This window comes from Erpetoichthys calabaricus, chromosome 4 (genome assembly GCF_900747795.2).
Source record: "Erpetoichthys calabaricus chromosome 4, fErpCal1.3, whole genome shotgun sequence".
NCBI lineage: Eukaryota > Metazoa > Chordata > Cladistia > Polypteriformes > Polypteridae > Erpetoichthys > Erpetoichthys calabaricus.
The window spans coordinates 278528436-278543482 of NC_041397.2; the positions used below are offsets into that span (position 1 = coordinate 278528436).

The 15047-nt window shown below is 39.7% G+C and overlaps 1 protein-coding gene across 3 annotated transcripts in view; it reads left to right on the forward strand.

Annotated features, from left to right (window-relative positions):
• Positions 1-15047, forward strand: part of glra2 (glycine receptor, alpha 2) — a 225233-nt gene that overhangs the window by 139105 nt on the left and 71081 nt on the right. For all 3 annotated transcript variants that reach the window (XM_028800850.2, XM_028800851.2, XM_051927231.1), the window contains 2 exons: positions 2187-2324; positions 10975-11189. In XM_028800850.2, coding sequence (XP_028656683.1) covers positions 2187-2324; positions 10975-11189 — 353 coding nt within the window. The remainder of the gene's footprint in view (positions 1-2186; positions 2325-10974; positions 11190-15047) is intronic.

Below are 15047 nucleotides of genomic sequence, written 5' to 3' on the forward strand. Positions count from 1 at the left end.
GAACAATCTATCTATCTATCTATCTATCTATCTATCTATCTATCTATCTATCTATCTATCTATCTATCTATCTATCTATCTATCTATCTATCTATCTATCTATCTATCTATCTATCTATCTATCATAAGGAATAGAGATTCCCAGCACAATAGTGCATAATGACTCACTTTTGCCATCAACAGAGAAGCTCTTCAAAACCTAACAACTACCGAGTGACCTGCCATATTTCCACCCAGGGCCTGATTTTCCTATAGGCTAACTAGGCTTCAGCCTAGGGCCCCAAGATCAAGAGGGGCCTACATTCAAATTGTTAGCAAAATTAAAATTACACTATTCTAAAAACAGTGAACACTAAAACACTGAACCGAAAATAAGGAGAAATTATACGCATATGACTAATAAACAAACATAAAAATGTATTGGTTAAGATCAACGCGTATTACGTATTTTATTATCTCTCATGTAATTTACAAACTTAAAAATGGAAGGTGAAAGGGCCTCATAAGTGGAATAGCCTAGGGCCTCTTTTCATATAAATCCGGCCCTGTTTCCACCACAGCCTGAGTCTGCTCATATCCATAAGGGACATTGTTTGAAAGATGCCTGCATTCTACTCCTCTCCAGGTTACAAATATGGCTCCTCTGTCCAGGAACAGGTGTGCAATAACTTCCCCAGTATGATGTCTATCATTGATTCAATGGCGCATTGCATTCCAACATACCATTCAGCTAACACTACTCACTGAGTTTTTCATAATAAATCCATTGTCGCACACGAGCACTTAGGGAGCATCAAGCACCCCAAGTGAGGCAAAAACACCAACCATAGGGCAAGGGGATAAACAATCACTAATTACCTTTCCCCTTTTCCTGGTAGAACAAACAATGAGTTCTGGGAAGGGCCATAGCTTTTCTTCTGGCACGCTTCCAGAGGAATCAGCCCTTAAATTGGCAATGAAAATCGCTGTCTATTTTGGAACCAACTCATATTAAGGGCAGAAAGAGATCTTATGAGGACCCAAGACACCCTAAAGTTATTAAACAGAGTTTCCCAATTTCCCTAAACCCTTTGTAGCAGTGGTTCCCAAACTCGGTCCTGGGGACCCCCTGTGGCTGCAGGTTTTTGTTCCAACCAACTTCTGTTTATCATTGGACTCTTAGTCTAATCAAGTGAGTCATTATTTCCCAGTTTCTGTGTTTTGGAGCCAATGTAGAAATTACAAACTAAGTAATAACTAAGCAATAACTAATAAGCAGTTATATGGGGAATATGTAGCTTTTTTTAAGTCATTAACAGTATTTTCAACCTCATTTTCATTCTGCTTTTCCAGGTGTTCTGGTTATTTAATTGATTATTTACTAATTAGCGGGTCTGACACTGAAGTCGATGTAGCTTTCATCATCCCGAGTGTCTGCTGTGCTGGTTGTTAATTGTCACTCTTAGGATTAAATGAAGGGAGCAAACTACATGGGAAAAGGGCAAAATAATAGGAAAATAACAAAAAAGAGTTAAGCATTTATAGCTTTAGAAAAAAATAGAAATATTTGTAAATGTCTTATAAATGTAAAAACATTACTGTTGTGTTTTTCTGAATGCAGAATAAGAGAAGAGTAAAAAAGGCCAGCTAATCAAATGAGATCAGTTGTTATCGATTATTATCACCGATTGTGAATCTGGGTGGAACAAAAACCTGCAGCCACAGGGGTCCCCAGGAGTGAGTTTGGGATCCACTACTTTATTGTACTCATTCTGTTTTGGTTTGAGAATTACACCATGAAAATCTGTCGCAGGGTCAGTTTGAGTGTCATCTTTATGATTTGGTAAAAATTTGACAATGCCTTAAATAAGCTGTAATTTTGTCAAAATGTAAAGGTCCTATACTTTTAATTTCCGACAAAAATATTGCAGTGCTCCTTTATTGTACAGTCCCTTTCTTGACCCCACTTTTTCCATTACAGGTTTATGAGGTGTCAAGGTCTTTCCTGGCTACTTAACAAACTTGTAATGACATCCACCACCACTGACGGTTGTCTCATAATCTCTGAGGGGCCTTTCACTATTGATTTTCTTTCCAGTGCAAGCAAACCAGTCTCAAAAATCAGATTCTACAAATGATTATTTTTGATAAACTGGACAACTCAGTTGATTACTTTTCTGAGAGAGGCTCTCTGCATTTTTCCACAGTTGGCTACACCATGAATGATTTGATTTTTGAGTGGCTGAGTGAAAGTCCCGTGCAGGTTGCTGAAGGGCTAACCCTACCACAATTCATCTTGAGAGACGAGAAGGAGCTTGGAAACTGCACAAAATATTACAATACAGGTAAGTTACTACAAATCCAGAATGTGAAGGGTAGACAATTCACTTCAGTGGGGGCTAAGTGTCCAGTAGAGTTGTGCGGTAAGTGCAGCCCCCTGCTAGTCTCTTGTCTTTCATGTTGATGATGCTGATTTCATGTTTCTATCCTGCTGTGTTTACTGCTGGTGATTCCTTTCACGCACCAGCAAATTCCAAGCAGCAAGTAATAAATGTTTGATTTGTTTGCTTCATTCTATTTGACTTCACATTAAACAATAAGCACTGCATTTTCTTTTGGATTGGTAATCAATTAAGTAAAGTAAATGGAATGAAAAAAATAATTGCATGTATTAAACAAATCAAAAAGATCACCTATAACAAGTCATTTTACTTGATTTTTAACAAGCAAAAAATATTTGACAATTAAGTAATATATGCAATTAAGTTGTTAAGGTTCTGAATTTCCATCCCACGCTATTTAGAAATAAGAGATATAAAATCATTTAAAAAAAACTAAAGTCAAAAGTTGCCTCATTAATGGCCAGCATTCTTTTGACTGAGGCAGTTTGTTGACTAATCAGTTAGCTTTTTGGAAAGCTGATGGATATCTGACACGTTTAAGGACAAATGATGCCAAAGGGACTTAATGGAGTTTATTGATAGGACTGCTCAGGATGAGTGGTATAGGATTGATAGCGGCCCCTTTAAAGAAGTGTCTACTGTGTATATAAAGATAATAATGGAGAAGATTAGCTAGGTCTGTTCGTAGGCAGCTGTAGGAAGCAAAGCAAACACACTGGAGTGTTCATAAAAACACCTTCACGGGTATTTGCTTTAATTGATCTTTACTAGGCTGTCAAGTTAGCAGAAGCAGCAGCCACACTGAGCCCATTAATAATGAAAAAGATGCTTAATAAACATCCCAGGCGTGATTAAGAATATAACACACACTTTTATATGTGTGAGTGGTCTAGGAAAGAAAATTCCTACCATTACAGTTATCACATTATACACAATATAACTTACTTCTTGCCACTACTGCTAACTCATGGCATTCAACACCAAAATCATTCCTGTTCATTCCTTTCTGTTTAGTCCTTTTATTCTCCATCTTTTCACGGGTGTCTTCCTTAAATCCTGCTCAACATCATCCCGCCACCTTTTCCTTGGCCTGCTTTTCCTGACTTACTATCAAATACTTTCTTCACAGTCCTGCCATCTGGCATTCATATTAGGTGTCCTAGTCATCTTTGTCTGCTGATTTTTATTTTCAAACAGTCTATATGGGTCTTAAATATTCATATACTATGCTATCCCCTGCGGCTCCATCCGCATAGTAGTGAAATGGGACAAACTTTAAAAATCGATATAAAAAAAATGTAAAGCAGTGATGCCTTGGTTTGCAAGCATAATTAGTTCTGGAAACATGCTTGTAATCCAAAGCACTCGTATATCAAAGCAAATTTTCCCATAAGAAATAATGGAAACTCAGATGATTCTTTCCACAGCCCAGAAATATTCATATAAAAATTATTAATACGAAATATAAAGTAAAAATAGATAAAACAAATTAACCTGCACTTTACCTTTGAAAAGAATCGTGGCTGGTGCGAGGGAGACAAGAGGAGGAGGAGGAGGGTTATTGTGTAGGACGACTTTCACTCTAACTAACGGAATCACTGCTGTCTGTTGGCTCACTAGAATGTTTTTCTTTTTTTGCAATTTTAACAAGGAAACCTATCCAATGACAGTTGCTTTTGCCTCCTTTTGAAGATTTCACGGAAATGTGACATTGCATTGTGGTTAAACAGATCCATCACTTGCAGACAAAATAAAAAACGCTTTACGCACACACACACGTGGTCACAATGCTGTAGTGAACAGCATACGCTTTTACGGATATTGACTATACGAGTGAGGCATGGCGACTGAGACCGAGCATAGGAGATGATTACCCACAATCCCACAGTGAGTGAGAGAGAGAAAATAACCATCAGCTCAGCTGTGATCACGTGACGCTTGACAGACAGAGCGTATACGGACAACTCGTATTGCAAGACCTTGCGTGTTTATCAAGTTAAAATTTATTAAAAATTTTTGCTCGCCTTGCAAAACACTCGCAGACCAAATTACTCGCAATTCAAGGTTTTACTGTAATTTGTATTGAAAAGAATTTATATTGATAGCTTTCATATCCTAGGGCCTCTTGATATACAATATTTTTGGTTTTGCTATCATTGGCGAGAATGTAGCTGTGATCTGTTTGCCAAAAATGTAAAAAGTTGGCAAGGTATCTCTGGCCAAGTGGAAGGTAGGTACTCTCCAACGTCAAACGTTACCACTGTATCTGATCGTGTTCAGCTCTGATGGGGAGAACAGCACGTGGCCATGATATCGCTGCCAATGAGCAGGTACTATCTAAAACACATGTGGTTGTGATCTCTCTCTCTCTCAAAAACGTCCAACATTAGTCTTTAACAGTATCTTGATGATAATGTCTGCTGAACAAACAGGTATCGCTAGCTAAGAGGTATGCTCTAACACGTTGTGAGAGGTACAGCGACTTGAATGGAGGCTGGCACATGAGTGAGGAGGGCCCTGCCCGGCTCTCTACTCCTGAGGTCCTGCCTTCCCCTCCCCTCGGCCCGCAACTTGTCTCTTGGATTGGTGAGAATAAATCAGTGCCGCAACCGAACTATGATACCGTGATGAGAGAAGTCGCAAAATCAACCAGAATGTTCAAGCAAATTATAGAAAAAAACCCAATCTAAATTCGTTAAGTAGTTCTCTTGTGAAAGCGGACCGACAGACAGATGTTGGATTTTATATAGAGAGTGATATATCCATAACTTATTTATTCCTTCTTATTCTCCAAAGTAATACTCCTGTACTAAGTCAAAAATCTTCCTTAGTTACTTTCTCTTGCATCTCCTTAATAGTATCTGATCTGAGACTCTCATTGTCCAGGTGACTCTGCTGTAGTTTACTTTTGGGCTCCTTCTGCAAGAGACGTAGTGTGACCAGCTATGAGACAGTTTATTGGATATCTATTAGAGGTGGGTGGGAGATCATTTGTTGGTTGTACAGTGAATTTTGTGTGGTGAATTCTTGAACTACTTAACAGACAGAGTTCAGACTCATCTCTTCTAGGTAGGTCCAGTATGACAGTGAAGGTTCCTTTTTCTGTTTATCTGATATTTTAAGCTTTTCCACTATTTATCCCTCTCTACTGTTTATTTTAGTATATACATTTATAAATGCAATTATCAATGTTGTATACTAGCAGTGCAACCTGTCTTAGACCTCATTTTTTTATTTATCTATATTTAAGCAGACATTCCAAGTATCCTAGAAGGTTCCAGAGTTCCCAGAGTGGGAAATCACCACCTTCTCCTTGACTACCACAAGTGATTCCCAATGGCCATCGGACTAGAAACCCCCAAGGGGGACAACAACCCTGATAACAGCAGTTCTTAGAAATGCCCCTGCAAACGGCACTGTGTTCCATTTACTGCGTGCATGCCCCTCTCCCAAACTTTCTGAAATTAGTTCTGCAAGGGTGGGATGTCTGCATGGGTTGTCCATCTGGTCTGGTATAATAATATGCACCAGATCCCTTTATCTCATGGTGGCCTTTTCCTGTTCAGACAGAGCCACCCATTTTTGCAACTTTCTCTCAGTGTCGTTTGTTGAACTGACCACTCTTATTGTCAAGGTGTTTTGCTGGTAAAATGCAGCAGTGGTTGGTACCTCATTGGCTTGGCTTAGCAACTCTGGCCTAGTCTTCTCAGGGCTTTGGTTTCCCGACATGTGAGTCAAGAAAGTCTCGACCTTGCTTACAAAACAGGCTAATTAGACTAATTTTATTATTTTTAGACCCTTATTTAGTATTTTTATCATCATGTTTGTATTTTATTGACCATTCATCTAAATATTTTGCATATTTTTACTTTTTTTTTATCAAGCCTAGCAACCGGTCAGACACACATGCAGACACCTGTCCTTTTATTAAGTTGGTTAACTCTTTAATTAAGTGTGACATTGTAACATGACATAACACCTTTCATAAAATAAACTTCATTAGTCTAAAAAATGTGTCCATAACTGTACATTTAAAAAGTATAATTGACATGCTAACATTTATATACTAATACAATACTGCAATCTGTCAAGAAACTACTTGAATCACTTGAACAATGACATCAAATTCAACACTGCATATCCCATAACCACCATTGTCAATTACCCAATATCACTGCAAAATGATATCAACTATTCTCATGTTTTAAACTTAATGGAAACTTTATATCTATAACAGGAACACTAATTTACACTTTGTCATGCTTACGTAACATTCAACACTGAATAATTGCAAACAGCCACCTTCGTCAATTAGTCACCATTATTGGAAAACAAAACACATGCTGTTTATATGCAATCTTGAATTGAATTAAGCATTTGGGAGAGATGGGTAATCGTTTAATTGCTCAACTTTAAAATATTTTGACAAAAGAAATCAGCCTAAGATAGCTCATATGTTCTTTTCAATGTAGTGTTTTAAAAAATAACAACAAAATGAGACCTGAAGGTTTCTAAAGTGCTGCTCGCCAGCAGTCCTGATGGGTAGCTGGTTTATTTTTTGAATTCTCTCTAAAGACTCCTATGGTGTGTTCCCCCATGGCTTGTTTCAACTTTACACTCCTAGAATAAGGCTAAGAGCTTCTTCCTGGGCTTGCACCATTGGTGCACGTGCCTTGCACTTTGTATAATTGTTACATTAAGGTTTTGCATATGCTTTCTAATCTATGTACAGAATGAGCATATCCTACGTTGTCATATAAAATTTCTCTTACCAATGGAAACCCTGATGAAGCCATCCATCCATCCATCCATCCAATTTCCAACCCACTGAATCCGAACACAGGGTCACGGGGGTCTGCTGGAGCCAATCCCAGCCAACACAGGGCACAAGGCAGGGAACCAATCCCGGGCAGGGTGCCAACCCACCGCAGGACAACCCTGATGAAGCATTTTTTTAAATGTTTGCTTGTTTGTGTGTTTGCCTGTCTGCATCTCAGTGTGGTGGCTGATGGTGGTGAAGTGAAAGTTTCTAATAGTGACTTTGATTCTCACTTAATGTACAAAGCCTGCTTTTTATACTCAACAGGCTATTTATTCATCCATCCATTATCCAACCCGCTATATCCTAACTACAGGGTCACAGGGGTCTGCTGGAGCCAATCCCAGCAAGGCAGGAAACAAACCACAGGGTGCACACACACACACACACACACACAGCAAGCACACACTAGGGACAATTTAAAATCTCCAGTGCTCCAATGTGGGATGAAACTGGAGCACCCGGAGGAAACCCACATAGACATGCAAGAAGCAGCCATGAAAGAGAATAAATGTGCTAAAGCAATAATTCCTGAATGTATATATAAACACGTGTGAATATATTTGTGTAACGCTGTAAGTTTATGTGGGAAAATCTACTTGTATGACAATCAAAACCCATTTCTTTGTAAGTGATTATTCATAAGAACATAAGAAATTTGTTAAATGAGAGGAGACCATTCAGTCCAACTAGCTTTTTTGTCATATTTTTGCAAATGTTTCATTAAGATACTACTTAAAGATTATCAACGATTGTGCTTTAGCTGCATATTGTGTTAGTTTTTTCCAGATTTCCACATAAAGAAATGCATCCTGGCTTCAATCCTAAATGCACTTCCCCTTAATTTCCACTGGTGTCAATTCCATCATTTGCCAGTTAGTTAAAAAAAATCTAATTTATTGGTGTCTTAAGTATTTTGAAGACCTGGATGAGGTCCCCACACAACCTCCTCTGCTGGAGACTAAACAGATTTAATTCTCTGAGTCTGTCACAGTAGGACACATCCTTAAGCCCTGGGATGCACTCAGTTGATCTCCTCTGCACAGCGTCAATTGCTACTCTGTCTTTCTTGTAGTGTGGTGACAAGAACTGCACAGAATACTCCAGACACAGAGTTACTAGTGCATTATACAGTCTGAGAATAATGTCCATCGATTTATATCCCACAGATTATTTGCCTTTTTATTTGCTTCTGCACATTGTTTAGATGATGAGAACGTAAACCCCTACTTCCTTTACATGTTTTGCATCCATTAGGACAGTGTCTCCCATCTTGAATTTATAATTGATGTAACTATTTCCCACAATTACCACTATGCTATTTTAAACTGCATTATGTTTGCCCAGTTCTGAATATTGTCCGAGTCTTTTTTTTATATCCTTCTCAGTGTCTGCCATTCCTTCAATTATGAATTTTGTCAGTTTACTAACTATAATGAAACAAGGATCAATGCTGCATGGTTGAAATGGTGACAGGTCACCAGAGTCCTCTGCGACTGTCACATGCCAGACCATCTTAAGTCCAAGATATACAAAATGGTGGTGCTCACAGTTTCCCTCTATGGCTCAGAGTGCTGGACAGCTACTGCAAACCACGTAGTGTGATGGAAACACAGATGCTGTGGTGGTGCCTTGGTTTGACGAATTGGAACCATGTCATGGACACTGACATCCGGAAATAGATGGGAGTTGTACCATTCATGGAAAAGATGCATGAGACAAGGCTACGATGGTATGGGCATGTCACCCATGATGATGAGAACTCAGTGACCAGAACGGCCTGAGCCCCCAAGGCAGATGCCCACGAGGGAGACCGAAGAAACGTTGGATGGACCGGATCAAGGAACACATGAAAATCGCTGGTGTTGCCCTGGAGGATGCCCTGGATCGCACCAAATGGAGGAGATGTTGCAGACAAGCGGACCCTGCAATCACGTGGGATTAATGCTAGGAAGAAGAACTATAATGAAATATGTGTCATTAATATAAATCAGAAAAAGTAAGGGTCGAAGGACAATCTTTTGGGAGACTCCATTATTGACCCCATTCTTCCCTTATCTTATACTCTTTATCTTCTAATGTTTTCTGCAGGTGATGCCTACAGCTTCTAGTTTCAGAATTTTTCTTCAGTGAGGGACTGTATCAAAGGCTTTTGGAAAGACTAAGTAACTTGTCTTCTATGCTTTGCTTTAGTCAACTAATTCATAGCTATGGCATCACTTATTTAAGTGGCATCATTGTACCAGTGTGTAGCAGGTAAAAGGAAAATAATTAGTAATTAATTTATAATTACTTTGTAAACTGATTGTTTGCTAGTATGCAGGAGTGGTTTGTATTCACATTGGTTGACCCACAAAACTCAAAGGGTCAGGATTTGAATTCACACCTGGTCACACTAAGTTTGCACATTTCCTATGTCTGATTCAGTTTTCTTGCAGGTCCTCTAAAGTGTAAGTTAGATTAACTGGCCCCTGAATTGGATTCAGCAGGTTTGAAATTTGAATGTAACTGTGCATGCTATGCTTTAAATTGTTACACAACAATATTGATAGCTCTTTATAATTTATAGTTGGAAAGGGGAATACCGCCACTTGGCTTTTCTCAGTAAAACTGTGTCTTTGTCCGCTACCCTTGAATCCAACAGACATTTACTGTAGTTTTTCTCCAAAAATAATATTACATAGAAATTTTGTTTTACTCTTCTCTGTTTTCCTTTGGTTACATCTCTCTTCTTCTTTTATTGTGCATTATACTGGCAGGATTTCCACATGTTATCCATTTATCTATCTTTTTTATATAGTGCACTTCATATCTATTGTGGCGGGCGGCAGGGGGCTGTGCCCAGCCGGGACACCAAGTAGGACCGGGAGAGGGACTGTGCCTGGTTTGTGTGGGGGCCACGGGAATTGAGCAAGGAAGCTCAACCCTATAGGGGCCTGTGGCCACCACCAGGGGGTGCCCAGAAGACTGTGAAGCCCTGGACGTCAGCACTTCCGCCACACCCAGAGGTGCTGGTGGAAGTATTACCAGGGACACCCGGAGTGCTTCCAGGTGCTCATGTGGCACTTCCGCCACACCAGGAAGTGCCGTAGGAAGTTCGTCAGAGGGCACCAGGAGCACGTCCGGGTGGACATAAAAGGGGACGCCTCCCTCCAGCCGTCAGCTGGAGTCGGGTGGAAGAGGACGAAGCTCGGAGGAGAGGAGTGGAGGCGGTGAAGACAAGACTGTTGCGAGGCCCGGAGTTGAGGGTGATTGGTGCAGGGGCACTGGGTTGTGTGTGGGACTTTTGTAAATAATAATTGTAAAAAAACATGTGGTGGGGATGAACATTGGTGTCTGCCTGTCTATTGTAGTCATCCAAGAGAATGACAGGTTTCGACAAAATAAATGTTGGTGCGCAACCTGGCTGTCCCCATTTACTGCAAATGAAATCAAAGAAATCAAACGTACGGTCTTTAGGTAATAGAGGTGCTCTGTCTCTTTGGTTGCTCTGTCACGAAATGATGTCTCCTTCCAGGCAGTCATGCTTTTATGGCCCAGGGACCAGAAGTGGTGGAGTCAGCTGCCCTCACTGGGTGGTGTGTCAGTACTGTGGGGGAAAAGAACGACAGCATAGTTAGTGACAGTGCCCCATCTAGGACCGGCGTGGAACTACATATCTGGGAAGAACTAGGAGGGTGACCATCTGAATCACATGTGTAGCAACATTTATCTATCTAAGTTTTATGGTGAGCTCATCTATTGACCTGTCATTTATTTTTAATTTATTTCTAGGAAAATTCACCTGTATTGAAGTGAAGTTCCATCTTGAGCGGCAGATGGGCTATTATTTAATCCAAATGTATATCCCAAGTCTTCTCATTGTTATTCTTTCCTGGGTGTCCTTTTGGATTAATATGGATGCTGCACCTGCTCGTGTGGCCCTTGGAATCACAACTGTACTAACAATGACCACTCAAAGTTCAGGATCCAGAGCTTCTCTTCCAAAGGTCAGTTTTTATATTCTTTACATGTTGAGACAAGAGGTTTATGAAGTTTAATTTTCAAAGTAAATGATTTGTTGAATGGGTTCTCTCATCTTTCTGTCTATTAAAGTCAGTGGTGTGTGTAAACCAAACTGTACAGCAAGTGTACAGCACTGTGTGATACTGGGAGCCGTAAGTTACGTATATATTTTACTTAACCATTACAAACGGTGGTAGTTCAATGATTAGTGCCTCAGCTTTTCAGGTGAAAGGATCTGAGCTCATTTCCTGGACTGCTCACTGTACTATGGAGTACTTGTAAGGTTAACTGGCATTTCTACATTTTATGGTGGAAGTGCAGATATATAAGTGCGTTATGTAATGAAACTCATGATCCACGCAAAAATGGCTTCTGTCTTGCTGTCCAGGTGGCACTCTACCTGCTTGAGATTCTATACAGAAAAACATGAACTCAGGAAACTGATGGAATGAAAGGATTTTGTGAAATCGAATCAAATTCAATTCCTATACAATGAGTTAACTTAAGCAAGAGATCCATATGGTTATCCTTATTATTCTACACTTGGGTATCACATTCTTGGCACACTGCTATCTACTGTATGCATGAGTCACTCTTGACTTAATCATCGGTTAATGTCACGCAGAATATTTGATGTACCAAATAACAATTATAGCTGATATGCACATAGTAATGCTCTGAGGATTCAACTTGACATTTGGCAGGTGAGAAAAGATATGAATGTTGAAATACATGATAATAATCCAGTGGAAATAAAACACGTAATGGCTTTCAAGTGTTATGTAAAATTATGTCTTTGTAATTGTATTACTCATTCATTTATTCATTTTCTAAATCTGTTTATTGCGATTCAATTATGTGAGGTACCCTATTACTAAAATTATTATTTTTACAGTGATCATAAAACACAAAACCACTGCTCAGTTAATGTTTCAAAGACAAAAGTCAAATTATAAAACACAAACACACACACACAAATGTGCTCTCTAGGTTTTGTAATGAGCATCCATAATCCATTTTCTGAACCTGTCTTTTCTTTTTGGACAGTGCAGAAGCCTTGGTAACACTCGGTAAAGGTAAAAATAATCATGGAAATCATTCAGTCTAGCTTGTGTGGCTAGCTAAATGTTAAGTAGTTTATGGGTGTAGTAAGATTGAAACACAAACATGGTGAAAGAGTGAAAAGGCTTCCAAACAAATTCAACCAAATCAAGCATTCAGAAAATCTGGGCCCAAAGGAGGCCTCAACCCAGGCAGCCTGACCAAAAAACTCAAAGGGCACACTTCAAATTCTGCACAGGATAAAAATGAACCTCAGACTTTTAAAAAATCTAAAATAATTTACCTATTCAAAACACACAAAAGACAAAGGGGAAGAATGTATTTATATACATAAAAAGAAAAACAAACGAGTGAAAAAGGCACCCCTATAAGCTAACAAGTCCATTCCATAATCCAAACAGCAGGAATCCAAAGACAAAGTAAAAATAAACATAAACCCAAAAAAATCCAAATACCTACTATGCTCTACACTTGAAAACAAATCAAGGACATTCTGCTGAAACTATCTCCTCAACCTCAATCCAAAGACTGAAGGCAGCCCCCACAGTAGTGACATCATGAAGACCCGCCTCTTGGGGTTCCACCTACAAAACATAAAGAATATAGTTTTGAAGCACATATAAGAAATACATAACAATTCAACACTATTTACATAAAGCAAATTAACAAGAAATATACTGTATAAAACCAATAAACAAAAATATAAATCTAAAATTAAATAAACAAATAAATACATAAATCAAATTTACAATAAACCAGGACTAAAGCCCTGACTATAACATTCAGTTTAAAGCAGTTTATCTATGTGCAGCACAGGTGCACAGTGCTGCAATGAAATTCTTAGGGAGATATAGATGGAAACTTTACAAATTACTGTTTCCATAATGAAAGACACAGATTTGTTTAAAGGGACTAAAAAAATGTTTCAATAGTGATTAACAAAAATGGAGCCCAGCAACATCTGTCTATCATTTAATTAATGAACGATGAGACATTGGTGCTGTTCTTCCAGAGATGTTAAAGGAATTGGCAGGCCATAAGTGCTAAGGAAATTGTTATGTATTAGTGTGAGTTTGTGCATTTTATGTTCAGTTTTGTTATTTTTGTTATTGTTTAAGATATTATTTTTTACATCTTAATGTTGTTCAATTTTAATTCTGTAATTGTACACTGTCCTCAATTGTACCCAGCCACAGGGTATGCACAAACAGTGTGTTTCTTCATGCCAGTCCCAAGCCCGATAAATGGGGAGGGTTACGTCAGGAAGGGCATCTGGTGTAAAATCAATATGCGGACAACATACAAATTTCCATACGAATCGGTTGAGCCCCCGGGTTAACAACGACCGCCACCAGTACCGTTAGCCAACAGGGTGCTGGCAGAAATTGGGCTACTGCTGGCCGAAGAAGAAGAGGAGAAGAAGATGGGGGGGGACATGTCTGGAGGCAGGAGGAGAGGAGGAAGGTAAAGAGAGTGGAAACTGAGGGTACGAACTTTTGAATGTTGCAGTATGACTGGTAAGGGGAGAGAGTTAGCAGATATGATGGAGAGAAGGAAGGTTGACATATTGTGCGTGCAAGAGACCTAAATGGAAGGAGAGTAAGGCCAGGTGGATCGGAGGCTGCCGGTTCGAATCCCGTAAATGCCAAAAGAGACTCTGCTCTGTTTGGCCCTTGAGCAAGGCCCTAACCTGCAATTGCTGAGCGCTTTGAGTAGTAAGAAAAACGCTATATAAATGCAAAGAATTATTATTATTATTAAAGTGTTCTATCATGGTGTGGATGGGAGGAGAAATGGGGTAGGGGTTATTCTGAAGGAACAGTATGTCAAGAGTGTTTTGGAGGTGAAAAGAATGTCGGGCAGAGTAATGATTATGAAGCTGGAAATTGGAGGTGTGATGATGAATGTTGTTAGTGCATATGCCCCCACAAGTTGGGTGTGTGATGGATGAGAAAGAAGGTTTTTGGAGTGAGTTGGATGAAAGTGATGAACAGTGTACCCAAGGGACAGAAAGTGATGATTGAGCGGATTTCAATGGACATGTTGGTGAAGGGAACAGAGGAGACAAATAGTGATGGGTAGGTATGGTGTCAAGGAGAGGAATGAAGAAGGTCAGAGGATAGTGGATTTGCCAAAAGGATGGACATGGGCTGTGGTGAATAAGTATTTTAAGAAAAGGGAGGAACATAGGGTTACATACAAGAGCGGAGGAAGATGCACACAGGTGGATTACATCCTATGCAGAAGAGTCGATCTGAAGGAGATTAAAGACTGCAAAGTGGGGGCAGGGGAAAGTGAAGTTAAGCAGCATAGGATGGTGGTCTGTAGGATGACTTTGGAGATAAAGAAGAGGAAGAGAGTGAGGCAGAGCCAAGATCAAATGGTGGAAGTTGAAAAGGGAAGACTGTAAGGTTGAGTTTAGGGGAGGAGGTGGGACAGGCAGTGGGTGGCAGTGAAGAGTTACCAGGCAGCTGGGAAAACTACAGCAGATGTACTAAGGGTGACAGCAAGAAGGGTGCTTGGTGTGACATCTGGACAGAGGAAGGGGGAAAAGGAAACCTGGTGGTGGAATGAGGAAAATACAGGAGAGTATACAGAAGAGAGGATGGCAAAGAAGAAGTGGGATAGTCAGAGAAATGCAGAAAGTAGACAAGAGTACAAGGAGTTAAGGCACCAGGTGAAAAAGAGGTGGTGAAGACTAAAGAAAAGACGAATGATGAGTTGTATGATAGGTTGGACACTAAGGAGGGAGAAAAGGACCTGTACCGATTGGCTAGACA